Source organism: Aspergillus vadensis (genome assembly GCF_003184925.1).
Source record: "Aspergillus vadensis CBS 113365 unplaced genomic scaffold BO88scaffold_9, whole genome shotgun sequence".
NCBI lineage: Eukaryota > Fungi > Ascomycota > Eurotiomycetes > Eurotiales > Aspergillaceae > Aspergillus > Aspergillus vadensis.
Genome location: NW_020292047.1, coordinates 195,176 through 222,581, shown reverse-complemented (window position 1 = coordinate 222,581; position 27,406 = coordinate 195,176). Strand labels below are relative to the sequence as shown.

The following is a 27,406-nucleotide window of genomic DNA, read 5'->3' as shown; positions in this document are numbered from 1 at the left end:
GAAACTGGATGGGCAATACATCCTTAGCGATTGGCGGAGAAGACAGCCTGCAGGGTACTTGAAAAGCTTGCGCAGACCCCGGCACACCATCCGGTTGCATTGGGGAATGGAAAAGCCAGGTCAGCATGAAGAACAGTGGGAGTGAGTGGGGATGGTTGGCTGTTAGGGAGCGGGTAAGGCTGAAGCACATCCCACTCGCTTTGTGGTACCGGATCCACTGCACGCGCTATTCACCCCCTAGGGCCCTCATTCTGTGTGCTGGTTTGTAGGAGAAATCGTGGCTCTTTAGTCCCGCCTTTGAGAGGAGATGAGAAGATTTTCTGTCGCCTGATAAGAAAAATGATTCCCTCCCTTCTGACTCAAACATCCCTCCACATTATCCCAATGTCCCTCTCTACGCCAACTCTCAGTCTCTGCTTTCTTTTGCCAGGATGCAAGGCCTAAAGCAGCATCTTACTCTGTTTAGGAAGCTCACCCTAAAGCTCCTATGTGCTGCCATCTGCTTTGGCTTATCGGGCGCTGCCCGGGGTCCGTAGTCCCCCTCCCTATCCTTGCATCCTGGCGAACTGACTCCTTATAGGTCTTGATTCTGGCCTTATCGCCAGCACTGTGGCAGAACAATCGTTCGTTGACCAGTTTCATCTAGAGGCCAACTATCTCAGTGCATCCCAAAAAGCCAATCGCTTGTCGAACATCACCTCTATGGTCCACATAGGCAGCTTACCGGGGGCGATAGTCGCATTCCTGTGCAGCGAGCGCATTGGAATCCTTTGGACCTTCCGTCAATGTTGCTTGATGTGGATCATTGGTTCTGTGGTGTTTATCACGTCCCGTGACCTTGGACAGGTATATGCCGGTCGATTTATAATGGGTCTTGGTATTGGACAGTTTGGTGTAATGGCCCCGATCTACCTCGGGGAGGTGGCACCCAGAGAAATTCGCGGGATGCTTGTAGGCTTATATGGCATGTCCGAATATCTGGGAATTATGATTGGGGTGAGTATAGCGAAACACACAAGAAAGTGACTCAGCTTACTGACGTTAACAGTACTTCTCAATATGGGGGGCGTCCATTCACATTCCCAACTCGAGTGCGAAGCAGTGGGTCATCCCGCAAAGTGTTCAGATTATGTGGGCAGGTCTGCTGCTGATCGCTTCTCTGCTCTGTGAGGAGAGTCCTCGTTTCTTGTGTCGAAAGGACCGTCCTCTGGCAGCACTACAATCGCTTGCACGACTATGGAACGTGTCACCACTAGATCCGGGTATACATGTTGAAGTCTCAAATATCAAGATTCAGCTCAAACTTGAGCGTGAAGTGGCATCACGATCAGGTCTTATTGGAGTGCTGAAAGAGCTTTTTGGGACAAAATCCCACTTGAAACGGATTGCCTTTGTGTTCATCCTGCAGTGCTTGGGCGAGTGGTCCGGCCCCAACTCGGTGACTAGTAAGTCTCAGCCCCAGAATCAGCAGTACGCACGCTCGGGCTAATCTAGCATACACTAGCATATGCCCCCGAGTTATTCGGACTCTTCGGTATCCAAGGCCAATCGCAGAAACTCTTCACGACGGCGGTCTTTGGTGCGGTCAAGTTTGTATTCGCGCTAATTTCGGCTATCTTCTTGATCGATTATCTGGGCAGGAGGAAGACATTATATATCGGCCTCGTGCTTCAGGTTATCGCACTGACCTATGATTCGATCTTTCTTACTATATTCAGCTCCTTATCTGGTCAGTCGCAAGATGACCCAGCAGTAAGGCATGCTGCCATCGGCGCAATTGTGATGATTTACTTCATCGGCATTGGATGGGCCCTGGGTTGGAATTCAATCCAGTATTTGATCACCGCCGAGTCCTTCCCACTGGGGGTTCGGATCGCAGGGGTCACTCTCGTTACACTGTGGCACTATGCCAACCGGATTGGGATTTCCAAGGTTGGTTCCATGTATATCCTTGGCGCACATCAACTGCTGGATGATATTGACTAGAGTTTCCTTTCCTCTTAGGCAACCACATTGATGCTGCTCGACCACGACTCTCTTACCCCCAAGGGTACCTTTTGGTTTTTCACTGGGATGTCCTTGCTGGGACTCCTATTCACATGGTGTTTCCTGCCCGAAACTGCTGGTAAGGGGCTGGAGGAGACCAATGAGTTGTATACAGGGGATCGGGGTGGCACAACCCCGCACGACCAAAAGGATGCTAATTAGAGTCGGAAGATGAGCGGAATTCGCCCGCCTCTCTGTGTCTACTCAAAAATGAGTTTTAATCGTTGGGAACCAACTACGGTTATATCCGTTGAAAGTCAGGAGGCCGCATATTTCCGTTATTCCTCAAACTAAGGTTTGGGGCTATCAACTTACCCCGCAAGCCAAATGGCTCGTAATTCTCCTCGCTGACATGGTAATGTTCCTTCTACTCCTCTTTAGTGGGTCGAGTTAATCAACATGCTCCGCCACTCTCGACTTCAAGTGGGGTAAGCTTTGGGGTAGTGTCAGATATCGGTCGGACTGCGCATCTCAATTGGCAGAGGATGTTCCAAGCTAGATGATAGGTGCTGTCCAAGCGGAATACCATTCCACCGTGGCCCTTGTCCTTGCAGCTGTAATGCCAGGTTTTTGCGAAGTATAGCCGCGGAATGAACTTCTGCCACCGGTCACACCAATAATTCCTCGTATTCTATAAATCCGAACGTGTCCGTATGGCTTTTCTTACACCGAGGGGCTTTCTCACTGTTTGGCTATCCATTACTCGAGCCACCTTTGGGCTGATCGACTGCGGTGCGCAACATGGAGAATTCTTTTGACTACATTATCTGCGGGTTAGTTTCACTTGATATGGAGTGTGCTTTTGTCCGATCGTTGTCTTCACTATGGCTGATTGCTCGCTTCTACTCTCAGGGGTGGCACCTCAGGATGCGTGGTGGCCGGTCGCCTGGCTGAGAATCCGCACATAAGAATTCTTCTTATCGAAGCTGGACAGCATAATAAAGATCTTGAAAATGTCCATATGGTTGGCGGGTTCGTACGCGCATTGCACTCCTAGGAATTGGTCCAATCTTCTTACTTGATTAGCTGGAGTAATCTGCTCGACTCTACGACAGACTGGAACATTGTCACTCCGCCCATGCCCAACGTCAATAATCGGCAAGTGAAGCTCAGCAGAGGCAAATTTCTAGGTGGTTGCAGTGGCTGCAATGGGACACTTTGCATACGCGGCAGTAAGCAAGATTACGATGATTGGGGTCTGGATGGGTGGAGTGGCAAGGAATTCTTCAAGTACATGCAGAAGGTAAGTACATTCATGGCCATTTACGATAAGCCTGGGGGAAATTGAGGCTCTAGAAAACTAACTTCTTTCTTCCAGGCCGAGACGTTTCATACTAAACCCTGGTTTAAGGCGTCCGATCAGCATCATGGAAACTCGGGTCCGCTTCACGTCGAACCACATGATCTCGCACCCATTTCCGAACGCATCATGGACTCTTTCGTTTCGCAGGGCCTTCCATTGGATCCTGACATGTTCACAACTGGTGAGACACCTCATGGGTGTGGTCATGTACCACGGTCGGTGTTCAATGGCATCCGCACTACCAGCGGAGACTTTGTCACGAATGGGTACCATCGCAATAATGTTACGATCATGACAGACACCACTGTGGACAAGATACTCTTCAAAAAGACTCCAAGTGGGCCCAAAGCGGACGGTGTCTCGGTGGTAACAGCGAATGGGCGACGGACTCTACATGCTAAGAGGGAGATAATCATCAGCAGTGGATCTTATTGCAGCCCTACAATCCTAATGAGGTCTGGGCTTGGTCCGAAGGAAGAGTTGCAGAAAAACAACATTGAGTGCTTGGTCAACCTCCCGGGCGTCGGGAAGAATCTCATGGATCATTTGGTGGGTGCTCTATGGCAGCTTCATCTATAAAGTCTGCATCTAATCAGACCTGTCCAGATCGTTTTCATGTTCTACGAGACAGAAAAGCCTGGTCTGACGACCGACCACCACGTCTACCATGGCGATAGTTTTGACAAAACCTACGCGCTTTGGAAGGAGAAAAAGGAGGGGTTTCTGTCAACCTTCCCTTTTGGCTCCTTCGCTTTTGCGCGTCTAGATGAACGTCTCAAGAATGAGCCACTGTGGAAGAATGCGCCACGACAGCCAGGCCGTGATCCCATGGGTCTGACACCCAATCAGCCAAATGTTGAGCTCTTCACTACGGAATGTTACGGTGGTCCTAAACAGTACGATCAATTTCCTATTGATCACAAGTACGCATTCTCAATTATCGCCGAATTATTCTCGCCTAGGTCTCGCGGTAGTGTGACGCTGAAATCTAAGGACCCCTTGGAGAAGCCTGTAGTGGACTGCAACTACCTCGCAGACCCACTGGATCTGCTTGTGTTAACTGAAGCGTGTAGGTTCGCAAATGAGATCATTACCAAGGGCGCTGGGACGAAGGACATCGTGAAAGGCTCTTGGCCTCCTAATCTGACCCACCATACTTACACGAAGAGAGAACAGTGGATACCTTATGTAAAGGAACATGCGACAACTTGTATGCTCCCTGCTTTTGTCTGTTGGCACCACTTATACTGATTGACTTATCCTAGGCTACCACGCTGGAGGTACCTGCGCAATGGGCCCAGATGGCGATGCCAACGCTGTTCTCGATAACAAGTTGCGTGTTCGTGGCGTGACCGGACTCCGTGTGGCAGATTGTAGTGTCATGCCAACTCTAAACGGAGGACATACTCAGATGCCTGCTTATGGAATTGGCGAGAAATGTGCGGACCTCATCAAAGAAACATGGGCATCTCAGCTGAACCCTCGACGTTGCGAAGCTTTGAGGTTTCTTTCCGTATCGGTGCCAACAGTGCGGCTTTGGGGACCGGCAACCGTCTGGTTCTTGTAAAGCTGTAGATTTGCTTGGATATTTACGTTACATATATGTCATGAGCTACGACGCCTTTCTCTGATGTTTAAGACTTCAATTGCCTCCATGGTTTCGTTCCCACTATTTATTATGAAATAGATCAGACGATAACTTAACCATAGAAGATTGGAGCACTTATATGTTCAATATAATTTCACCATTCTCAAGCTGGCCACCTCGCAGTAGGTGTCTGCGCTAATCACCTGGATACCCCTCAAAGTCGAAGGGGAAGCATTGTATATGGATTTATTTATTTACGCGATCTATAAGCTCAACCTTTCCCCTCCTTTTCAACAACAAGGTTGTGTAGTGTAATGGTTATCACTCTGGATTCTGATTCCAGCAATCCCGGTTCGATCCCGGGCACGACCTTTTTGTATCCTTGGCATCATGGTCCGCCATGAATTTTTTTTAGCCCGTCATTTGTCTCTATTATCCTTACCTAAATAAACTTTGTCATATTTTCCTCTTCTTGCTATAACTCCCTCCCACCTCGGCCTTAGCTACCCGATTGACAATGATACTTATCACCCACCCGATAACCCCCTAAACACCCAATAACAACCACCTCCCGTCAGCCTTGTGGGCCCAACCGCCAATTCTACCTCAACGCTACCCACTCCTTACGAAGCCGATAACCCGTCCTACCAGCCAACCCACTCCAATGCGCCATTGCCATTTGTCCGTCCTCCCTTAGGGCTGTCGCAGTAAGGCTGATAGCGTGCTTGCGTGCTCCCAGCAGAAAATGGCGCGTGAAGAAAGAAAAAGAAATACGCTGCGTTGTACAGGATATCCAGCCAGATGGTATGTTCCCAGTTTCTTTTTCTTTTCCAATCCCGCTCGGAGATTTTCGTAATAAGGGGGCTGCTCTGGTTTGCCTTCTTTCGTTTGTACTGTAAAGTTACCTATCTATTTATGGAGATATTCTCCTCCCCTCCTCTTAGGGTTTAGGGTGCTGAAGAGGGGGGTGGCTAGACTCTTCCAATCTTCCCATCTGTGATGGCGTCTCGTAACTTTGCCTTTTAATCTATCTATTCCTTGTGTTTTAATCCGATATACTCGGTGGTGTTATCATTGCTTGCGTTGCCGCATGCATATATCATCTTAATTTTATCCTTGTACATATCTCATCGCCTTATTACTATACATCATACTACTGCTCAGGAATGTCAGAGCCCTTCCACCCCGCGAAATCACCGGCTCTCCCGGTCGTGGAATCCTCCACAGACACCAAGTCCCCTCAATCTCAGCAGACGAAAGTGCGCCGTTTAAGAGAGACAGTCGACAGCAACTATGCCGACATCATCTGTATCATTCTATGCTTCGTCACGGGGCTTTGCGACAGCTCCGCGTTCAATGCGTGGTCATGCTTCTTAGCTATGCAAACCGGTACATCTCCCCTCCCCCCCTTATCCCAGCACACCACTTCCTTCTCATTACTGACAAACTCATTTAAAACACAGGAAACACCGTCGTCCTCGGCCTCGGCGCCGCCTCCCTCCCCAAAGACGACAGCGACAGCTGGCTAAAATCCATCGTGTCAATCGCCAGCTTCGTGACCGGCTCATTCATATTCAGCTTCGTCGGCCGACACCTCGGTCCTGCCCGTCGCGGCACGCTCTTCGCCTCCTTCATGGTGCAAGTGATTCTCATCGTGATTGCCGTCTCCCTGATCCAGTCTGGACTTATCGCGGAATCCGAGGACGTCGTCGCCTCTGGCCATCACCATGGCGGCAAGCTCCTCGAGCTGATCCCCATTGGCTTGCTGGCGTTCCAGTCCTCCGGTTCTATCAATAGTACGCGCTCGTTGGGATTTAATGAGATCCCGAGTGTGGTTATCACGAGCGTGTATTTTGATATTGCGTCGGATAAGAATATTCTGGCTGTGCAGAATGTTAAGCGGAATAGGAGAGTTGCGGGTGTGGTGGCCCTGTTGATTGGGGCGATTGTGGGCGGTTGGTTGAATAGGAGTGCTGGCGGCATGGCGTCGACTTTTTGGTTGGCGGCTGGGATTAAGTTCCTTATTGGGTTGGGGTGGTTGGTTTGGATGCCTGTTAGGAACTAAGTAGGTTGTTGGACGGGGGTGGGCTGGGGGAGTGGTGCGATCACTTGGGGTATGGTGGTTAGTGAGGGATGCGATGTGTGTATGTAGGAAGGGAGTGCGATTGTATAGTATATTGTTTGGGAGGGCGTTGTTGTATAGATGGATGAGTTAGACTTGGTTTGGAAAAATAGAAGGTATAGATTTCTTTTTCATGCTTATTTGCTGAGTAGGGTGGGTGCCAATGTAATCGTTAGTAGCATCATACTTTACAGGTAAAAATAGCAAAGTTCAGTTGATCATCAATATAGTGATGAAAATATCAGCACTTGCTATAGTATGCATCATTCATGACTTCCATTATGATTAACACAACCGTTGCAGGACGCTCAATACATTGCAAAGCATCAGGTGACTAGTGGACAGGGTCGAGTTGCCCTTCGATATGTACATGATACTGCCACTGCTGCTCTGCTCTGTCTTGCGTCTCGGTGATTAACATGTCATTCCTTGTTCCATGTTTCAGGATACGCTATCGTACAGTCTTCCTCCACCTCACAAAGCCCACATCCCTCAATTGGTATAATTCCATCTTCTCATCAAGTATTTAGTCGCGCATAGGGCGCAGAGGGCTCTGACGGGGGAGCATCATCGGGGGTCCGCGAGCGCGGAGCCAGGCGTCGTTGTGAGGGCCTTCGGTACGGATAACGCTGCCGATGGACATGAAGAGACTATCAAAAGGTATGGTTAGTATCAAGCTGCTAAACATACAAAACCGATATATAGTCATAGAATCGCAAGGAATTGCGCAGAACGTACCCAAAAGTAGCACCAGAACCAAGCATATATTTACCCAGGGTACGCATAACACCGTTAGGTCCAGCTCCGTACTGGAAGATGGTGACAGTTCCTGCTTCATATTAGTCGGGGTCAAAGGAGGGGTTTCGTTTGCATAGACGAACCGATGATGAAACCCATGATACCTCCAACAGCTGTTGAAAAAAGATTAGTACCGTAATGAACAGCATGCAAACTTGTTCAACCTACTGGATCCCATCATGGCACCCATCTTCACTGTAAATAAAGTCAGTAAATCAGTACGGCAAATTGAGCGAAACCCATCCAGCTGGTGAATGGCATGGGATCCGGTTAACTAACTCTTCTCAAAGGTAGAGGGACCATGCCCTTGAGGGGGACCAGCAACGACGGGCATGTTGAATGATAGTTGATAAATATACAGCGAGCGTAAAGAACTTGACAGCACAAGACCAGTTTCCCTCAGATGGTCGATTCCTCCGGCTTCAGTCTTCTAGAGTCGGCAGCAAAGCTCCAACGGTGGGCGCATCGAAACCCGAGGCCCAGAAGCACGTGACACCGCCTGCCGTATTGAGAACCAAAGGTCCGTGCGGTGTTACCTAAGCACACGTGTGTCCACACGTGATTTTTGGCCTCAGGCGTAGGGAGACGAAGGAAGCCGTGAGCTGATCGGCTCTTCTCTCCCGCCGCATGTTGGTGGCTCTCCCCATGAAGTCTGCTCCTGAATCGTCTGATCCAGTGCCTCGACTTACTTTTTCGGCGGCTTAGGAGCCTGTGCAAGGCGGTAGTTCCGTCTCGTGCCTCCGTCTTCGTCGCTGCCCGGTCGCTTGGTCCGTTCACTCCTCGGTTCGGGCCAAGACCTCCACGCCTCCTTGGTCAGGACTGAAGCGCCTTCTTGCCTCCCTATCAGATCCCTTTTCTAGACTCACCTGTTCATACTCATCCTGCCGTGGTAAGTTTGACTTGCTAGCTGTTGGGTCTCGCATGGCACTCGACGATGGCAGGCGCTGTTGCGTCGATGCGGAACGGACTCGATGTTTATATGAGGGTCGTCCGGACAATTGCTAACGTGACCTCTCACCAGCCGAACGGACTGTATTCACGATATTTCCGCGCGCCTACCGTCGCTACAAATATTTTTGCCTTCGAGGTCCGTCGCGACGGGCACTCACGGGCGGTTAGCATCCGAACGCTTCTCCTTGCATACGTTGACGATCCTCTTTTTCCGTTGAGCGGACGAGCGCCTATGAGATAGAGCTCCTTTCCATCACACTCACCATACGCTATCCTTCTCCATGACTGCTGTGGCTTCACCACCTAGCGTGCAATCGGGCCCTCACTTGGGATGGTTCGACTCTGGTAACGGAGGACAAGGTGCTCTGTCTTCAATGGACGCGGAAGAAGTCTCACGAACATTTTTGCCGCGAAGGACTGTTCAGAGATCGAATTCCTCCTCCTCCTTAGCATCTACTTCATCAACCTCAACCGCTATAGTCACGCCGCAACCCTCTAATGCGGGGCACGTGAATAACGTCGAACACGCTACATGGTCATCAAAGAAGAAATCCTCAAGAAATAACTGGACAACTTCTAAGTCAGAGCCGGTGGCTGGGCTGAGCAGCGCCCGCTCCCAGGCTATGCCGGCCTTTTCTTCGGGCCCAGGAGCTTCTTCTACTATGACCGCGATTCACCAGCCGTCTTCCATTGTTCCATCTCAACACATGCTTCAAGCATCACAACAAAATGGCGTACGCGCCGCGAGCGCACCAGCAGGCGATCCTCCCGCCATCCTCACACTCTTACCCATCAACGGTACCTTCGACAAGAAGCAGATCAACGTACCGTTCTATCCGGACCTACTACGCATAGGCCGTCAGACAAACGCCAAGACTGTGCCAACCCCGGTGAATGGTTACTTCGATTCCAAGGTGCTGTCTCGACAGCACGCCGAGATCTGGGCAGACAAGAGCGGAAAGATCTGGATCAGGGACGTCAAGTCGTCCAACGGTACATTCGTCAATGGGCAGCGGTTATCTCCGGAGAATCGCGAATCCGAACCCCATGAGCTTCGCGAGAACGATACCTTGGAGCTTGGAATTGATATCGTCAGCGAGGATCAGAAAACGGTTGTTCATCATAAGGTTTCCGCCAAGGTTGAACATGCCGGCGTATACAGCAGCATTCCGAATATCTTGGACCTTACACTAGGTGACTTGGATCCTGCTTCTGGAAATGGACTGCTCCCGTCTCCCCTTAGTCAACCGATGTCGCATCTGAGGGGACGATCGGGAAGTACTATGAGCAACCGCAGTGCTCAGAGTGCAGCCAGCAGTCAATTCAACGCAATTCAACAACAACGTCAGATGAACTATTGGAATTCCCCTATATCTATAGAACAAGTTGTCAAGCGACTTACGGTATGTCATCAAGGTCACATTCGCAGCGAGCTTGCTCTAACAAGATTTCAGAGTGAAATGAAACAGGCCAAACAACAATCACAAGAGCTCCGGCAAACAGACGAGTTCTTGACTACTATAATGAAACCCGGATATGCGGAGAAGGAGAAACCGAAGCCTTCGCCAGCGGATAATAACGCACCCCGTCCAGTCAATGGGCGGCCAAAGATGCCTCGCGTAGATTCTTTCTCTCGCTTTTCGGACCCTCCAGCTCCTCCACCGCAGCAACCCTTGCCCGAAAAGCCCGATGCTTTGCCGCGGAACGGCACAGACGCCCTATCGCCGTTGAAGCGATCCGAGACAGAAAAGTCTAAGCTTGGCCCGAACTCGCCCGTTACACGTGAAAATAGCCAGATTTTGTCTCTCATTGAGGCTCTGTCCTCCGCCAAAAGGGAGCTCGATAGCCAGGGTGCTCGTGTTAAGGAGCTAGAAGCGTTGCTGATTCAGGAACGAAATGCTCGTGAATTCGCCGAGGAAAAGGCCCGGAGCTTGGAGATGAAGTCCATTCAGCCTGCTCCAGGCCTCACCACAAATGCTGAACCTGAAGACGATAGCACCAAGACGTTGACTGAAATGGAAGAGCCAAAGACTATGCCGCCGGATGCCGAAGCTTCGATCGATTCTGATGCACCCGCGTCTGAAAAGGAGTCCTTGACAGAAAGTCAAACAGATGTTTTACAACGTCGTCTCGAGTCAATGATACTGGAGATGGAGGAGATGAAGAAGCAAGTCACAATGTTCAAAGACCGGGCAGAAGTCGCGGAGAATGAGACTGTTGAGGCGCGGAAGTCGCTGGCGGAGATGATTGAAACTCTGCGACAAGAGCGCGCAGAGCGTGCTCAGGGCAATGTAGTGTCTGGTGCGCAGACAGATGCTCCTGCTCCTGCTGGTTCTCCATCTGAGCCACAAGAGTCCGCCGAAGAGAAGGGCAGCGTGTGCGCTGAGCAACCACAGCTCACTGCGACGCCGTCAGCTACAAAAGCGGTGGACAACGCAAACACGACGTTTGCGACACAATCACACCGCCACGACGTCTTAGAGCAATCCAGTCCTTTTGCTTCTATGCTTGGAGTGGTGCTTCTCGGCGTTGGGCTGATGGCTTACCTGAACAGCTGGCAGAAGATGGACAAATGATCATTCTGGCTAGCACACCATGCCTTTTGCTGGCGCATGACATAAATTGTGCATTCGATAACACCTTGAAAAGCTCGTCTTGTTCTTCAAGTTCCTAACCTTCGATCCTTCCTTCACACCTTTTCTTTCTGATTCTCCACTGGTTCTTTTTCATCGTTTGTCCCATCTTGTATTCTGCTCCAATGCTCAGCAGGGATTGTGCGCTAGGTTTATGGGTCGATTTTTCTTCTTTACCCGTTATTTCCGTTTATTCCCTCTTCTTGCCCCCCTCTTATGTGCAGTTATCCTTTTTGCATAACTTGCATGACCCTCCCTCACTTTTCTTGTTTGTTCCTAGATATCACTCTTCGTGGGCACCCTGTTGTTCCAGTAACGATTTCCTGGCAGCAGTGGGATTTCTTTCTATGTCGATGTCTCTTTCTCACGGGCAGAAGCAGGTCGTGTAAAAGGCTCACCCGCCTTTGTGTATTAGTCTATCATAGCATACTCCTTTTTCAGCCGAGCGATGAATGACCATCTCATGCTTTTCTTGTTTCCTTTGACGACCTATACCCGGACGTTAATCATTAAATGCGTATGCTTTTTCTATAGTTTAATACTTGGCGTGTTTGGACCTAGTACTTAGTAGTATCTTCGCGATGGCGACCTCACGTGATGCGCCCCATACATTGATCGCCGCTGCCATCCGACGGGTTTCTAGTAGCTACAACCAAGTACAGCTTGCTGCTGTTCCCGTACAAACATGCAGTCAAGACCGTCTAGTATAGCGAAACCTCGTCCCAAGCGTCGACAGCGAATTTGTCGCGCATGTGATGCCTGCTACAAGAGGAAGGTACAGATTACTATCTATTCACAATGCCTTATGTTGTTGTCCACCCCGATACTAACCCAATCTAGATCCAGTGTGATGCAGCAACGCCCCGCTGCAATTGGTGCCATCACCATGATCTTCCTTGTACTTTCAGACGCAACCAGGAACGCAATCAGGAACGCTCTAGATCTCATGACTCTTCAAGGTACTGCTTTTTCAATGTAGTTATGTTTATATACTGACTCGTCCAAGCTCCCAACGGATTAGTTCCACAGAAATACCGCTTGCTTCGCAAGGTAAACACATTATGCCCTTTCAGCCATCATATTGATTTGTTTGAGACTTTGCGTTTGTTCGAGGGAGACATTGATTATTCTGTGGATAGGCATAGATCTGAATCACCAATCGGGCCCGCCATTAAGACAAAATGGACCGGACTTGACCTTTACTCTTACAGTCGGGCCCCAGAACAATCTCCATGTCGGAGGACATGCTCTCGGGAATTTATGCACCTTCAATGGCCTGCCATTCTTCTCCGCTACTGGCCGCCAGTGGATAAGGGAGCGCACCGGCGAAGACGTGAATCTCGAGTATACATCACCAAGGCCATCTATACTCGACCCGTCAACGCCCAATGGGGTCCCGCATGCAGTACCACTTCCGGACAAGGGGATTATGTGTCAGCTGCACGACGAGTGGCAGAGTTCAATACTTTCCAGAATGTTCCCTTTTGTAGACCGAGTCCTCCTTGAATCAACTGTCGCTGCCGCCTACCATAACGAACTGAGTGTCTCATCTCCTGGTGCTGACAGCGCTAGAGCCTGCATTCATGCGTTTACGGCAATCTGCGTACATGCCGCAGACCAGCAACATGGGCATAGAGTAGTACATACAGAGGACCACCTTCAAACCGCCCACGACTTGGTCCCCCGGATGCTACACGAGTCTGTCACCATAGATGGCCTGCAGGCCGTTCTGATGATAGTAAGTTTGACAATCTCGCACTGATTTGTGGAAGATGGAAAGGAGTGTTAGGGTGAAGAGTGAGCGAGGTATGCAGGTGCTAATACATTTTACGAACTAGAGTCTTTGCTCCTTGGTAGTCACAGGAAATATCCTGATTCTCGAGATGTTACTCGCATCCGCGATACGATTCGTCTTCCATCTAAATGGTCACCTTGCCCCAGTCTACACCGACGACGACCAATTCAGGAGGAGCCTGCATGTTCGAGAATTATTTTGGATATGTTATATCATGGATAAGGAGTTTAGTCTACGCGCGGGTCATCCTCCGTGCCTGGATGAGAGTCAGTGCGACCTCACACTCCCTGATATCCACCACACTGCGCCAGAATTTCTCGCAGGCATACGTCTTGCCATGCTTCAATCTGAGGTGTATCATCGATTATACTCCTTGAAGGCTTTGCGCCAGACAGATGCCCAATTATTGGGTGCTATTCGCGATCTCGACAGCGCCTTGGAAATTTGGAGAATGTCTATTCCCACCAACTTTCGGCCACGCCTCATTGATCGGGAAACAAACGCCATGGACACTCCAAATACAATCTTTCAATTACACTACCTGTACTGCATGAGTATGATACATCAAGCAAGTGGAAGATGCTCTGCCTGGGTCCAGAATCACGATACATCTGAAGCGGGATCGAGTCTCGCCATCAGCGTTGAAGCCAGTCGTTCGATGCTGCAGAAGTTCTTAGATGACCGTCTTGATTTCAACAAGACCAACTTGAGGTAAGCATCGGTTGTGGAAAGTTCATTGTCTTTATCATTAACATGTTATACAGGTTTACTCTTCCCTATTTCCTGACAGCTATCTGTCATCTTTTTTCTAACATTCTTTTTAATCCAACGCACGGTGGCATCGATGACGACTTGGAACTGTTCATGTCAGTGCCAACTCATATCAGAACATGCGTACCGCCAGAAATTCCGAGATTATCGGCTTATCACATCAAGCTCTTCGAAAACTTCGTGATGGAATTAGGACGCCTTGCTAGTAGTGCTATTAACAAGGCGCGAGCTGGATCTCAACATGTGAACTAAGAGTTGCTTCAGATGTGAACAGCAATTTGATTTTCAGTAACACTAGATCGCTAGAGGGGTTGCCGTGCCGTTGTACGTGAAGAATACCCATACTTCGATGAGATCGATGGCCGACCATGCTAGTGTGTTGCTGCTGAGCGCCCGCTGCATGTGGATTCTGGGTACACGCTGCGTGACCGGGAGAATCTTCCAAGGCAGCCGGCCTGCCGTCGTCGTGACACTGGGAAAGCGCACAATCGGCACAAGGTCTAGATCCATTGCGGCTGTTCGAGGGGCCGGAAAGCGACTGAAGCCGGACTGGGCTTGCCGGCTGAGTTGCATCAGCATCTGCATGAATGCTTGGCCATGGCGCCCGCAAGAGAAGGGATTTATCCGCCTGGCTGGTATATTCAGTAGCGTGCCGCCTGGATTCGTATCGTCCAGTTTATTTCCTTTCCATACCATCTCACGGAAACCTCACTTCAACGAAACCGCCACCTCCACCATATTCACCCACCTCGTCCTAGTCTCGGGCAGCTCTTCCTCGCCCTCCAACCGCGCAACGGCTCTCTTTCTCTTTCGCATCGCTGACTTGGATAAATCACCATTCCCATCCTTCAGCTTCGCTTCCTCAACCTCCTTTTTCAACCTCTCACTCTCCTCTACCGCCTTCTTCCTCTCTTCTTCATCCTCCACCACATCGTCGACCACAAGAACACTCCCCGTCTTCACGCTCACAGTATACTCCTCTCCCCTCGCCTCAAACCACTTCCCCACCTTCAAGGCCCTCTCCATTGCCCGTCCCGTAGCCTTCACAAATACCTCCTCTTTCTTCAGCGCTTCGTTACTCTGCGCCAATTGTGCGATTTGATTCCTTCGGTCGCCCTTCTTTCCTTTGTTGTTTCCGCTGAGCAATTTTGCCGTGGCGCGGTTCTCCGCCGCCCGAAGGTACTTCTGGACGCGCTTGATGACGCCCATTGTGGGGGAGCTGGAAGAAACGTAAATGGTTTTGGGAGATGAGGAGCCCGAATACGGGGAGGGTGTGGAGGGATGTGGGATGGGGCGCTTTTGGACTTTCACATCTGCATTGCGTAGCAGGTTAGTGGGGTTGTCGCGAGAAAGAGGCGGAGGAAGGAAGCTTACGTTTGGGGAGTTTTGGCATCTTCTGGTTCTTTTTCTCGAATTCGAGGGTTTTGGTTAGTGGAGCAGGCGTCATCTTGGCCGTATGAGGAGGTGTAGTCGAGATTGCTGGTAATAAAACACGCGTGGGTAGTTGTATACAGAGATGAGGGAACGAAGAGGAGCGAAGCAGCGATAAAGTAAAGTGATGGAATTGGGAAAATGAGGTGCCATTCCGAATGAGGTTAGCGCGGTCAGGTCGTGGTTCTTATCGGGCTTATCGCTGACATTCCCTCTTTTGGAAATTCCCATTGTATTCCAATCGTCATCATCATCATTCATTCTCGTATGCCACATTAAGAGAGTATCATCATTGACAACATTCTACTAAACCAAATCCCAAACGCCATAGCTTTTGTACAGTCTTACCATATCCCCCCTACGCCACCCCAACTACCAATCAGTACGCAGCCTGCAACTCAGCTTTCGGCTCCTCGGCAGAGGAAAACAGCGCCCGCATCTTCTTCTTCCGGCTCTTCTTCCCCAGCTTCTTTCCATTAACATTGACATTCTCAGCCGGAGGGACATTCTCAGTCGCAGCAGTCTCCTCCGTCACTGAACGCTGCATCTCAGGGTACTCCGGGACAGGATCTTCGATCGGCGGCGGCGGCTGCTGCTGCTGCTCAGGAACAGCAGTAGGCTTCTCCGGCGTCGCTCCATCATGCATGTCGTTCCTGTACCAGTCCCTATCCTTGTTCGCCCAGTTGCGCCATGCGCCCCACCGCTCAGTCAAAATGTCTTTCTCTAGCGCGTGCGACTTCGTCTCGGGCTCGGGGCTGGGCTCCTCGACGATCGTCTCTTCAGTCGGGGCGTAGCGCTCCTCCTGTTGTTGCGCTTCAGGGACGTATACGTCGTCTGTTAGCTCGGGGAAAGCTTCCATGTGTTCTCTTGTGGTGGTGGTGAGGGGTGGCTCGTCCTGGATTGAGTCCGGGTATCCTACTTCCGAGGGGGCGCCTTCGGAGGGTTGTCTGTCTGACATGGTTTCCTCGATGAAGATCACCGCTTTATTGTAGTTTCGTCCGGGGCTGGTGGGCGTGGGCTCCATGTATCCACCATTACTGATCTCATGATCTTGCTCTTCCCTGTGATTCTCGTCCTGGTCATGATGATGATATCCGTTTATCCTAGGATACTGCTTCAGCTCCGACAACTTCGCCTCGTAGATAGCTACCATGGCCTGCACCAAGCACGTCACGAACCCGGGCTCCGCGCCAAGAAGGTACTGGAATCGCGGGCTCTCGAAAAGATCTTCATCTTCATCGAACGCCGCGGCGAGACGGCTCCGTACATATACGCTGAAGAACCACTGGTCCCAGTCCGGGACCTTGGTGATGGCTTTTCTGGCCACGCTGAGGACGTCGAAGATGGAGAGGTCTTTGTCGAGCTTTTGCATGTATTTCTTGGATAGGGTTAGTAGGCCGCTCAGTTCGTATTTGGATGCTGCGGCGTAGGCGAGCACGCTGCGTCGGTACTCCGTCTTGGTCCAGTCGCCGCTGTGGCGGAGGGTTTGGTACGTGCCGGTGTGTAGGTAGTGGACGATCGTGTGGGTGATGTCGTCGTCGATGTCTGGGAGGGCGATGCAGGGGGTTGTGCGGGTGATGAAGTTCGGGTAGGTGCTTAGGATGTCGGCGAAGACGGGGGATTGCTTGAGATAGTATTCTGGGATGGAGAATTTGCGTTCGCTGGGGCCGAGCAGGACGATTACGAGGCGGGTTTCGTAGGGGCTGTAGCGGTGCCGATGATGTATGGTTAGTAGGTGGTTGTGATAGGTGGAGGAGGTGGGTGATACTCACGATAGCTCGGGCTGCTCATACTCCTCGAGATCGTCATCGAACTCGGGCTTCACGTTGGGAGTATATCTAGCAGACATGTTGCTGGTGTTGCCGCCGGCGACCATGTCTGTAGCCGTACTTGCAGTAGTGGTGGTAGTAGAAGTAGTAGTAGACTTATCCCAACTAATACTGACACTAACGCTCAAATCTTCTTCTTCTTGTTCGTCGTCGTCGTCTTCTTCTTCTTCAGCCGAGAAATAGTATTGAAAGATGACCTCCAGAATGTCGAAGTATAGGGTCAAGTCAAACGGTCAAGCAGCAGCACGATAGTTGCTAACACGACCGGACCAAAATAACGGAGAAATTCACTACAGATTCTAAAGATGCAGCAGCAGGGGGGAACACGCAGGATATACCTACCCTACCCTCCTCCCCTCCAGCAATGCAATATTCACTCAGTGAGTAAGACATCAACTCATACCCTATGAGCTGTCCACCCGATGATGATTTCCCTTGGGCCAATGACACGACAACACATCAAGCTGGAGGTGCTTGAAACCCAATGCAGTCCATCCCAGGTGCCATGTTTCATCTGGTGGTTTGGGTGGAGATCCCGGTATAAGCTTGATGTGTTGGCGGTTGTTGAGGGTGGGTTGTTATTGGGCAGATTTGGGCGTGAGTGATGCTAAAACTAGTAGGCACCGGGTAGGAACTTGTTCATCCCCACTTGGTTACTGGCGGGAGAATAGCTGAGGCATGTCATTGTTGCTGTTTTGTTGCTGCTAACGGAGAATTTTGTTTAGTTGGTGGGGTGGGTTTGAAAGTGGAATTTTCTTTCTCCACTTATTGTCATGACAGTCATGCCTTTTGTTGTGGTGGGATTTGAATCTCTTGGTTTGGGTTGGGAGAAATGAAAGAGTAGTTGCGGTGGTGGGGATTCTGCACCCGAAACATCCCCGATGATCCCAGATACTTGAAAAGGCAATAGACAAGCCTGTCCAGTTGTATTGATGTTTAGATTCCGGAGTAATAGTAAGTTTCATTGTCAGTAGGATGATTGCGGGGTCGAGTACTGCATGACTGGGGACGTAGATATTTGGCTAATGGTCCGTGTTTTTAAGTGGAATGAGGGATGAATCGACTAGGTCTCGTCTACTAATATTGCCTACATTTGCTAAAATCTCACTGAGTGAAACTTGATTGTATATGCTAAGTCTTAGATAACTTCATAAGCCACGTATTCATCGTAGCACGTCATAACAGTCGTCACATCATTATGTCTCGTAAACGCTCTCATATCAGATCATAACTCCATCCCAAAATACGTAACCCTGGTACACCATGCACCGATATACCATCAAAAAGCCGAATGCATTCGTAGATTATCTCTCGTCTGCGAATTCCGAAATATTCCTTTGCCTTTCAGTCCTAACATCGTTGCAAGAACTCCACGTCGTTTCGATCGTATATTCGTTTCTGGGCCATGTGCTTCCACACGCACCAGCCCGATATCTGAGGGTTTGTCTGCTGTGGTAGTACGCCGGCTTCGCACCATAGTCTTCACAGCGTTGGTGATCTGCGTCCGGATGGGCGGAAATTCAGACTCCTCGCTTGAAGGAGCCAGATCCGGATCATCTTCGTAAGTCTCTTTCATGACTCGGGCATTGTCTTCTTGGGCTGCTTTTACGCAGCGGATGAGGATGTTGTGATGACCCAGGCAGCGACGAAGATCGGGGGTCTGAGATGCAGCTTCACGTTGCAGCTTGCCGTGGGAGATGGCTGCCAGCTTTCCGGGCATGGCCGGTCGGTTTGTGAGTTGAGAGATGCCCGCACTGAGGCGGGGTGCCCGACGGACTACCGTCGTGGGCAGGTGGAGGAATTCTGCAACTGCAGACATGGTGTTGAGGGGCTGTGGAGACGGATGGTCTTTGAATTGAACAGAAGTGTATCAGATGAATGCATTTGAGTGGTGATCTGGATTGCAGTGTGGGCGACATAATGCATTATATACTGATTTGCCTGCATTTGTTGAGACAAAGAAAATCGCAGCAAAATACCCAAATAGGAAGGAGTAGGCCAAAGCCGTCGTATGCTGGAATTAAGATTCGTCAACCCGTGGGGAGAGAAGAAGCTCGACCATGGATGAAACACGTAATCCTGGCCTGTCTGTCGCTGGACTCCGAGTCACAACGTCAGTCATAACCTAGACATTGCAGTCCCAGTAGGGCCTGGAATGCCACGCGGCGTCGCTCCCTCTTTTCTCCCTGCTGAGACGGTCTTGCTCGGGGTGGCTCTCAGCCAGGGTGGCCACTTAGTCACTCTGGAATTCTCGAGTTCATGGATCGACATTACCATTCCCTTGGTAGGATCAAGCCCGTCATCCCCCTGCCCAGGCTTTCCATTTGCGCGTTGACTCGCCGTCACAGCCTAAGTTACCTTTTCTCGAGTCAGATAACTTCCGGTGCCCTGGTTTGTTCCCCGGTCACGTCTAGGTCCCCCAAAGCATCCAAACCCCACGACAGGTTCCAGCGGCAGCACATTCCGCCTCTCATATCGCTTGGAATCTTAGGTAATGAGTGATGAAGCGTTGTGCGTTGAAACACTAGTCTTCTCCACCATGATTCATGGAGATACCGTCATTGATCGTGAAATCAATAGCATCATGACTGGAGGAGCTCATGATGAAGGATAATTCCATCCCTTTGCCACTGATTTGCTTGACATTCAATATTTTGATGCTGAATGGCATGCTAGGTAAGTGTGTCTCTTGCTCTCGTGGCCTGTTTCACTAGCCCCGAAAATCCCTCGTAGATTCAGAGTGTACTAGCCAGATCAGCTTCACTAACGGATCTACTATGGGGAGAAGACTAGCTTATCGACAGAGATTGCTTGCCCCGCCTTCGGCGGCGGGGGGGGGAATGGCGTCACAGCCCACAATGATCAGTGCCCCGTTGAGACTGAGACTGCAGGGGCGAGAGAGGGAAGAGACTGCGTCGCAAAAACCCCCTCCGACCACGTGCTTCGAGGCCTTCGGGGAGTAAATAATCCACCGACGTTATCATCCACTGCAGTCACCCAAGGATTCGTACAAACAAATCCAGAGTTATAACCTTGTTTGCCTCGGGCTCCATCGCCTATTGGCTTGTTGTAGACTAGTGCCCAGGAGGTGTTGTTGACGTCGCCACTCTTCTGAAGTCTCGCCCTCGTTACATTCCCAACATCTGACGGTTTTTGTCGGCCCCTGTTTCGATGGGTAAGGTGTGAATGAACCCCACTGCTGCTGGTGACACCATTGTTCTATTGTTAGAGGATTTAAGCTCAGTAGCAGCATGCCGATCTTGTGAACAGTTTCGATGCCGGACAGACACAGGATAAATCACTTGTTTGCCATCCTGATCATATGCGATGAGCTATGGTAATTGGGACAAAGGAGACATGATGATCAACAAGAACATCTCAGGAATTCTTTCTGACCTGCTCATTGTCTCTCATTGCTTTATGTGCGTCATTTGATATCCACGGATTTGATCTTCTTGTCGGCGATACGTCTAGGCATACTCCAAGTTTCAGACTCCACATGTGGATGACTTGTTCAACTTGTTTCACTAACAGATTTGAGCTCCATAACAGCCCGCATGATATTATAGGTCCAGATTGATCATCTGTGTGATCGCGCCTCCACATTTCAATGAAACAAGCGAATCAAAAGCTCCTACAAATTACTCTTGCAGCACACAGACCCCACCGGCTCTGGCGCCTTATACTCGACACTCTGATTCGCCTTCTGGTTAGATGGAGGTACGTCATTTGTCGGATTGAACAGACAGAAATTGTAAGGCTTCAGATGCACCTGAACAATCTCTGCCGGCATAACTGGGAAGTCCTCCACACGGGGATTGTGTGTAAGACCGTAAGTATGCCAGATGACAATATCCTGGTTGCGGACATTCTCCCGGGACTCAACCCAGGACTTGATCCCTGTGCCACCCAGCGACTGGTTTGTGTATTTTCCGGCCGGGAAGAGCTGGTCGTCGTGATACCGGGTGATCCAGATCGAGTGCTCGGCGAATTCAGACCGCCGCCAATGCCAGGAGCCGGGTTTGGCTAGAAGCATCTGTATTCGGTGATTGGGGTTAGTATTACTACCTTATGCCGTGTCCGATAACTGCTGCTTCGTGCTCTTGATCTCTGGTTCCTCCAATCTGCTGCTGATTCTGGGACATTGGATAGGGAGGACCTTACCTGGGACCTATGAGGAACGAGTTTATACCCCAGCGGAGTACCCGAGACCGGGTTCTCGATGTTTTCATTTAGGATTTGGAAGACTCGGCCTTTGCTGACATCGTCTTCGACATGGCCTGCTCGGTCCAGAATCGTCTGCTCTGTCACATAGCCTGTACCAACGGGATTGAGTTGATCGTCCCATGGCATGGCCACAGAATCTGTGGAAGCAAAGCTATTGTGCACACCGCCAATCGCAGGATCAATACGAAGGCTAAATAAGTGCTGGTGGTACGGGGCCATGACACCATCTGCCACCCGGGTTCCCCACGGAACCACGACGTCTTTTCCAATAGGCTGAGTGGAGAGGATCCCAGTTGCTCTGGTCTCGAAGGTGATTTCACCAGACTGGTCAAAGTACCACATGAAGATGTATTCGTAATTGGCCACTGTAATGATAGTCTGGAGGACCAATTGGCGCTTGCGTACTACTGTTGCTTTGCCGGTACGGTGGTTGGTGTGCTTCCATTGGATCCCGTTGTCGATTTCGTGGATACAGATCGCATTGGGTCGGGGAGATGCATTTCCGTCCACTGACACGACGTGACCGTCTATGTACTTGATCATACCGAGACAGTCGCAGCCCACTGATAACATAAGCTTGGATACTGAAGATAAAGGAGCCAGTACTTACGCTGAAGGTTGTTGGCTGTCACACCTGCACCCACATTTCCCAAATCAAACGCAGCCTTACGGTAGATGGGATTGCGCGGATCACCATACGGAACAAACATCTCAGCGAGTGATAGACGGTAGAAGTTGCTTTTACCATCGAAGGAGAGGTCATGCAGCGTTAATCCTGTCTATAGTCAGAAAACGGTCTATTAAACTGGGATGTGATAATACCTTCACGCCAGTTGAAACCAATTCGGAATCGCCATTTCTCCCACTCGACAAGGTGGCCCTTGACAGTAAAGGAGGCACCCTCGGGCTGGACCACCTGATATGGCTTCAATGTCATCCGAGGGGGGGTCTTCTGTAGACGGTGGTCATATTCAGGCTCCTCTGGAGCCGTGCGGCGATGAGGCACGCTGGAACCTTGCGTCACGCTCTCATCGGCCCCAAGAGGTAGCCGGATGATCTTCTTCACCTCCATGGCACACAAGTCAACAGTGACCATAAATCCAGCGGAAAGCTGTAGTGGTTGGAGTCTGGATCGTTGTTTGCCGGGTTTCTCATGTACATGAAGACCTGAGCGTGCCTCGTCTGTGTATCCTCGCCATCCACACCATAGTCCCACGGGTCAAGAACAACCGTAGTGTCATCAATCTGCAGACGCTTAATCTCCGCTTGTACTGCAGGATCGGCCATGACAGCCTGGGCCACTTCGTTCATCTCCGCTCGGTCACCCGGACCATGGAAGTCTCGGGGAAGCTCGGCGTGGTGGACGAAGTTGCCATTGGTTACATCTACCACTGCTTCGAACAGCCGAGGCGTCCTTTTGATATACCAGTTGAGGAATATGCATCTTGGGAGAAAGGGTAGGGGTTTGTTGTTGTGTTCAGCGTCCAGGAATTCGAGCAGAGCCGCCTTGGGTGGTTCCTGCAGACCACCGGCCTTGAAGTGCAGGGGAATCCCAGGATAGGCGTCTTTGACCAAGGTGGTAGCCTGTTCGATCTCGACCGCGGTAGCGGGGTCAAGAGGATGAAGTGACATTGTTTATCGGCAACTTGAGACTTGAATTGGAGGGTGAGATGATGGGTTTCGGTCGCTGTCGGTGGTCTGTGTATTCTGGGCCAGGGTCGGTGGTCCTTTATATAGAGGGACTCCCTTTTGGGCCCAGTCAACACGCTGCGCGATAGGGTCTTATCGAGAGATTGGGTGTTAATACAATCCTACTCGTCAAACGTCTGGATCTGGGTAAGCGGAGCATGTGTGAGAGTGCAACGGCGGGCCGAGTCGATGAACTGTCCATGAAGAGCTGCATGTCACCCCCGCACTGATTGAAGGCGGATTGGATGAAGCTTCCGGCCAGATTCCGTCCATTCGGGATTCGTTCGATCCTCCGTTCATTCATCTCGCCGTGGGAGGCTAGAATTATCTGTTATCAATTGTTTTCGTTTCCTGTCATGACTACCGCTGATAAGTGTTAGATACAATCCGGAGACGCGTAACAAGTCGCACTATAACCATACCGCCACAGCGCATGTGGCAACTAACGAACACGCATTAGGGATCTCATTATGATATCTCATTTTCCCTTCATATATGCACATTAACTCGCTTCAATGCATATGTACCATCGGAATATAGGATTTTAACGTTGGGATGGAACTGAACACAACTACTAACTTACGCCGGATGAAAACCACGGATTGAAATCGGACTCCCTCAAAACATATATAAGAGGTACAGCTGAGATCAGTTTTATTATGCCCACAAACGAAAATGAACACAATATGGCACTTCAACTAGTAGTACAATTACTAAGTCGCTTAAATTCGACGTATCCAGGATGTATAAATTGCCATAATATATTGCCAGCAGTCACCTCACATTATCCCCTATGTGTCCACAAACAATCAGACCCAAGTTCCTGCTAACAATGCAACTGACAGGAAACAATCTTACTACTCCTACTACCATATGCTGGGTTCCATCCATCTGCTTTACAGTGATTTAGTGCATGACTCACATAATTTCTAACAAGTAGTAGTAAATCTGATAGCAAAATGAACAACCACGTCAGTGTAGGACCTGTGATAAGTATCGATATACCTGGAATACATTCCAAAGAACCTCGATGCTGAAAACATACAGAGTTGAATGAGACAGTCCGCATATCAAGAAATACTATCACCGACCCCCGAAGAAAGGAAAGAAGGATCTTGCAAACAAACAAACTTAATCTAGCCTGCATGTAAGCATAAAAGAAATCACACGCAGCCCCATCAATCTCAGCTGATCTATGTCTTTTTGTGTTACTTCCGACTTCGAATATTGGATCAATCAATAACAGATTATATTACCGAGAAGAAAAAAGTATATTGCAAGTCATACTAAATGTAACCAAACAATCAGAAAGACATGGCTAGTGGACTGATAATTAGAACTTCGATGGTGACCGTCGGGTTTCATCTATATTCCAGAGCTGATTACGCAGTACTGAGAATTGCATCTCACAAATAGCGAAAAACATCTGTTCGATAATAATGCAAGCTCTCTCATTGTCTGATTTTATGTTAGCCACTTCTTTCGAGGGAATTTGAGCTTCGACGCATGTGGGTGGCTACACCAGATGCATAGATCCTGCACTACGATAATCTGTTACCCGATAGTATTTCCGGGTCGCCAATTAGGAATTTTTTTGTTCTTCCAAATCTTACACAATATATTGATTGTCTGAATTGACACATGATTCGGTGCAAGGGGGTATCGTTCAGAAAAGAGTGTGCAGTTGAAAACCGAGGAGATACAACGTACTAGAAATCCCAATAGGCTACTATGTGGCAAACCATCGGCAGCGCAACAAGTTGCAGCGCATTCATGATGCTGCAGACTAGCCGGTTACTCTCTTCTGCTTTTCCTTACCGAGATTGCCCAAGGGCCACGGATGGGGCGCTTCGTGCAAGCTCTTTGCAGATGCAAGCCAAGAAGTATGTGTCGGAGAGATGGCACTTATACAAATACCACTTTTGAGGATATTCGCTGGTTGCTATTCAGCGATGTTCAGCTCGCAATTCATTATGGGGTTTAGATGTTGCACAAAAAAGGTCGAACGCCTGGCCTTGATTTCAGATGCTTGTTCCCAGACAAGGATGAAGTTAGGTACCGTGTACAGGCACTACCCTACCCAAAAGGCCTATCGACCTTGTGCTCCTCGGTGGGTGTTCAGGTGCAGCGATCTCTGGCTCATCAAGCGTCCAATGGCTGGACAATAGAAAGTCCGCGAAACTTAGCTGCGTCGCCTTACACTCATCCTCGGAAAGCTACTGCAGGCAATCCCACATCGGACAGGATGGTTCGTGATGCCTGCACCAAATGCAGCACCTGAAGAAATTGTCCGCAAAAGGCGCTGACAGGCTCACCGTAGCATGGCTGATTACTGTATGTACTCCGTATTCCCGTTCACCGTGGTTGGACAGGCACTGATTTACCCCTTGTGACAGAGCTGATCACTAGTGCCAATTAGCCTCTGCTATGAAATCATGGTTGACTGATCGCCGTATCCCGGCAATAAGGGGCGGGTTTATCAGTTGCTTGTCTCAGATGGACTGGGCGACTGGCAGAAGACGATCTCCGGCACTGCGGTCGTTCCCGGACGCTCCGGCAAAAAAGGGATAGGCAAGGCGTCTGGATCATCGGCAGTTATAGACTGTTATTATTATTTTTTGGCGATCTTACTCGTTTCCATTTCCCCCTTGGGTACTTGGGTACAATGTTCCGTAAATGTTTCGTGCTTTTGCGCCCAACATCCTGGATGGAATTACGCCCCTCGTGGGCAAGGTGGTAGATCACATCCCACAATCCTGCATGCAGGATCAGGCCTTTAATTGATCGCCGAATTGGCAGTGGCCAATCGTTAGGGAGGTTTTCTTTCTTTGGCGACAATCTTGCCTTTCCTGCTCACAGAAGGAAAAGCAACGGGACCAATGTTTATCCATACATTTCCCAGTGATTTGTAGATATCCATTCTACTGTGGCTCAAGATATAGTGTCGTTGGGAGCTGAGGCGAACGTACGTGTATGTGCACATGCAAATATCCATACTGGCGTGAATTGTACTTTCTCCGACTATTAATTGACCAACTGAGAGCCAGAATCGCACTGCAACGTTAGCAGGGAGCTCATGACTACACTTCGTATGCTCAGGTATAGGCGTTGCTTATGAACGACGTACGAGTCGCACTCGTGTTAGTCTGTTTCAGGTAAAACCATATTAAATGTCTTAGAAAGAGGAGAGTGAACACATCCCACTCGCACTGGCGTCGTCGTTTCCTTTAAGTTTCTGATGTGTACGACTGTACGGAGAACCATGTACGCAATGTCAAACCGAGCCTCAGGTATGACGCACTGGCGATGCTATTTATTGCCCAGCGAGAGATCCGAGTGTCAATAGTTGCCTCATTTCGCTAATCTGTTCATTGCCTGGTGGTTCCGTGGGTGGTCGTCCTGAGATAGATTGCGTGTCCTGACTCGAGACCCACACGGACGGTCCCAAAAGTCACTGGCGGACCCTCCTTGACTGACACGCCCCCAATTGACAGCCCGGTAGAACCGAGGTTTTGGACCGTGGGATTCGTCGTCTTCAGTCTCCATCGAGTGTCGCACGTTCAATGGTACCAATTTGGCATGGTATGATGGATCAAGTAATTCAGCAATCGATCAATCAACCATCTGACTAGAATTACGAAGGAGGCGCGCACGACCTGCAAAATTTTATTGCCTGGTGCGGCCAAAAGATCGAGACCGAGCGAAGAAAACCCCCCACAGCCACCAGAACGGACGCCAGGGCTCAATTTTGAATTTCGAAAGTCCGCCGTCTATTTGGCTCCATTTATCGGCGCCCTAAGCCCTCTTGGGAGGTTAGTTCGTGCCGACCACGAAGGAGTTTGTCCTCCGAGCGGACTAAATCCTGCCTGCTGGAGCCCGGAAGCTCTTACGCGGAAGTCTGGCTGGTCAACGATGCATCCTCCGTGCATATCCCCTTATGCAGCCTGTGGCGAGTAGGCAGGCGTAAAAATAAATCAGCTGCGCAGAAAATGTGGATTTGTTTTGCAATTGAGAGGGGCCTTTCTTTTTTTTTTCTTTCCCTGACGCTTCTTGCTGCTTATCCACTCTCAGAAAGTACCTTGTCGTTGCCGGTTAGCAAAGAGACCAGCCAGCGGGGTTATAGCTGCTCTCCCACAGTGACATCCTAACTAGACTGGTGCGTAGATGTTAGTAAACAAACAATCTCGTCTACCGTTAGACTAGCGGGCGATGATTGGCAAGCG

At 49.9% G+C, this 27,406-nt stretch overlaps 11 protein-coding genes and 1 non-coding gene across 12 annotated transcripts; 6 read left to right on the top strand and 6 right to left on the bottom strand.

Moving 5' to 3' along the window:
* Positions 1 to 431: 431 nt before the first annotated feature.
* BO88DRAFT_386749 (quinate permease) lies at positions 432 to 2,389 on the top strand (the record flags this gene model as incomplete). The annotated part of the gene is made up of 5 exons (XM_025704797.1): positions 432 to 528; positions 581 to 996; positions 1,049 to 1,445; positions 1,505 to 1,932; positions 2,005 to 2,389. 5 exons carry the CDS (start codon positions 432 to 434, stop codon positions 2,206 to 2,208), a joined length of 1,542 nt encoding a protein of 513 aa, XP_025563621.1. The 3' UTR covers positions 2,209 to 2,389.
* Positions 2,390 to 2,950: 561 nt separating this feature from the next.
* Positions 2,951 to 5,219, top strand: BO88DRAFT_404179 (GMC family oxidoreductase). Its single transcript, XM_025706549.1, has 5 exons — positions 2,951 to 3,018; positions 3,073 to 3,289; positions 3,365 to 3,898; positions 3,956 to 4,559; positions 4,615 to 5,219. The coding sequence occupies exons 1-5, from the start codon at positions 3,008 to 3,010 to the stop codon at positions 4,914 to 4,916; spliced, it is 1,668 nt and encodes a 555-aa protein (XP_025563620.1). The 5' UTR covers positions 2,951 to 3,007; the 3' UTR covers positions 4,917 to 5,219.
* An 18-nt stretch (positions 5,220 to 5,237) lies between these two features.
* On the top strand, positions 5,238 to 5,309 carry BO88DRAFT_t128. The gene has a single exon. It is a non-coding gene; the product is annotated as a tRNA-Gln (tRNA).
* Positions 5,310 to 6,103: 794 nt separating this feature from the next.
* Positions 6,104 to 7,002, top strand: BO88DRAFT_338765 (YoaK family protein; the record flags this gene model as incomplete). Its single annotated transcript, XM_025702994.1, has 2 exons — positions 6,104 to 6,326; positions 6,401 to 7,002. The coding sequence occupies 2 exons, from the start codon at positions 6,104 to 6,106 to the stop codon at positions 7,000 to 7,002; spliced, it is 825 nt and encodes a 274-aa protein (XP_025563619.1).
* A 518-nt stretch (positions 7,003 to 7,520) lies between these two features.
* On the bottom strand, positions 7,521 to 8,249 carry BO88DRAFT_404177 (MGR2/ROMO1 family protein). The gene is made up of 5 exons (XM_025706548.1): positions 8,137 to 8,249; positions 8,026 to 8,052; positions 7,941 to 7,970; positions 7,798 to 7,888; positions 7,521 to 7,709 (listed from the first exon to the last, which is right to left on the bottom strand). The coding sequence occupies exons 1-5, from the start codon at positions 8,189 to 8,191 to the stop codon at positions 7,586 to 7,588; spliced, it is 327 nt and encodes a 108-aa protein (XP_025563618.1). The 5' UTR covers positions 8,192 to 8,249; the 3' UTR covers positions 7,521 to 7,585.
* An 840-nt stretch (positions 8,250 to 9,089) lies between these two features.
* On the top strand, positions 9,090 to 11,384 carry BO88DRAFT_424789 (putative cytoplasm to vacuole targeting Vps64; the record flags this gene model as incomplete). The annotated part of the gene is made up of 2 exons (XM_025708771.1): positions 9,090 to 10,211; positions 10,263 to 11,384. 2 exons carry the CDS (start codon positions 9,090 to 9,092, stop codon positions 11,382 to 11,384), a joined length of 2,244 nt encoding a protein of 747 aa, XP_025563617.1.
* A 638-nt stretch (positions 11,385 to 12,022) lies between these two features.
* BO88DRAFT_434726 (fungal specific transcription factor domain-containing protein) lies at positions 12,023 to 14,259 on the top strand (the record flags this gene model as incomplete). Its single annotated transcript, XM_025709490.1, has 8 exons — positions 12,023 to 12,097; positions 12,152 to 12,216; positions 12,282 to 12,400; positions 12,448 to 12,543; positions 12,581 to 13,179; positions 13,214 to 13,247; positions 13,305 to 13,947; positions 14,001 to 14,259. 8 exons carry the CDS (start codon positions 12,023 to 12,025, stop codon positions 14,257 to 14,259), a joined length of 1,890 nt encoding a protein of 629 aa, XP_025563616.1.
* A 42-nt stretch (positions 14,260 to 14,301) lies between these two features.
* Positions 14,302 to 15,539, bottom strand: BO88DRAFT_487299 (ribonuclease P subunit p20 family protein; the record flags this gene model as incomplete). Its single annotated transcript, XM_025712535.1, has 3 exons — positions 15,382 to 15,539; positions 14,720 to 15,320; positions 14,302 to 14,569 (listed from the first exon to the last, which is right to left on the bottom strand). Exons 1-3 carry the CDS (start codon positions 15,452 to 15,454, stop codon positions 14,302 to 14,304), a joined length of 942 nt encoding a protein of 313 aa, XP_025563615.1. The 5' UTR covers positions 15,455 to 15,539.
* A 210-nt stretch (positions 15,540 to 15,749) lies between these two features.
* Positions 15,750 to 17,287, bottom strand: BO88DRAFT_386731 (uncharacterized protein; the record flags this gene model as incomplete). Its single annotated transcript, XM_025704796.1, has 2 exons — positions 15,750 to 17,141; positions 17,211 to 17,287. The coding sequence occupies 2 exons, from the start codon at positions 17,285 to 17,287 to the stop codon at positions 15,818 to 15,820; spliced, it is 1,401 nt and encodes a 466-aa protein (XP_025563614.1). The 3' UTR covers positions 15,750 to 15,817.
* A 1,330-nt stretch (positions 17,288 to 18,617) lies between these two features.
* On the bottom strand, positions 18,618 to 19,086 carry BO88DRAFT_424785 (uncharacterized protein; the record flags this gene model as incomplete). The annotated part of the gene is made up of 2 exons (XM_025708770.1): positions 18,618 to 18,701; positions 18,742 to 19,086. 2 exons carry the CDS (start codon positions 19,084 to 19,086, stop codon positions 18,618 to 18,620), a joined length of 429 nt encoding a protein of 142 aa, XP_025563613.1.
* A 1,815-nt stretch (positions 19,087 to 20,901) lies between these two features.
* Positions 20,902 to 23,126, bottom strand: BO88DRAFT_414302 (copper amine oxidase; the record flags this gene model as incomplete). The annotated part of the gene is made up of 5 exons (XM_025708164.1): positions 20,902 to 21,303; positions 21,432 to 22,078; positions 22,105 to 22,269; positions 22,317 to 22,621; positions 22,654 to 23,126. 5 exons carry the CDS (start codon positions 23,124 to 23,126, stop codon positions 20,902 to 20,904), a joined length of 1,992 nt encoding a protein of 663 aa, XP_025563612.1.
* Positions 23,127 to 23,879: 753 nt separating this feature from the next.
* Positions 23,880 to 24,286, bottom strand: BO88DRAFT_268211 (uncharacterized protein). Its single transcript, XM_025702335.1, has one exon. It carries the CDS (start codon positions 24,250 to 24,252, stop codon positions 24,010 to 24,012), a length of 243 nt encoding a protein of 80 aa, XP_025563611.1. The 5' UTR covers positions 24,253 to 24,286; the 3' UTR covers positions 23,880 to 24,009.
* Positions 24,287 to 27,406: the final 3,120 nt, after the last annotated feature.

Excerpts from the sequence above, each read along its gene's own strand:
- BO88DRAFT_404179 (XM_025706549.1), top strand. Across the intron at positions 3,290-3,364 it reads TCTTCAAGTACATGCAGAAG|GCCGAGACGTTTCATACTAA; the intron begins GTAAGTACATTC and ends TCTTTCTTCCAG. Across the intron at positions 3,899-3,955 it reads AGAATCTCATGGATCATTTG|ATCGTTTTCATGTTCTACGA; the intron begins GTGGGTGCTCTA and ends AGACCTGTCCAG.
- BO88DRAFT_404177 (XM_025706548.1), bottom strand. The coding sequence starts at position 8,191 with ATGCCCGTCGTTGCTGGTCCCCCTCAAGGGCATGGTCCCTCTACCTTT. Across the intron at positions 8,053-8,136 it reads TCCCTCTACCTTTGAGAAGA|TGAAGATGGGTGCCATGATG; the intron begins GTTAGTTAACCG and ends CTTTATTTACAG. Across the intron at positions 7,971-8,025 it reads GGGTGCCATGATGGGATCCA|CTGTTGGAGGTATCATGGGT; the intron begins GTAGGTTGAACA and ends TTTTTTCAACAG.
- BO88DRAFT_268211 (XM_025702335.1), bottom strand. The coding sequence starts at position 24,252 with ATGCGGACTGTCTCATTCAACTCTGTATGTTTTCAGCATCGAGGTTCT.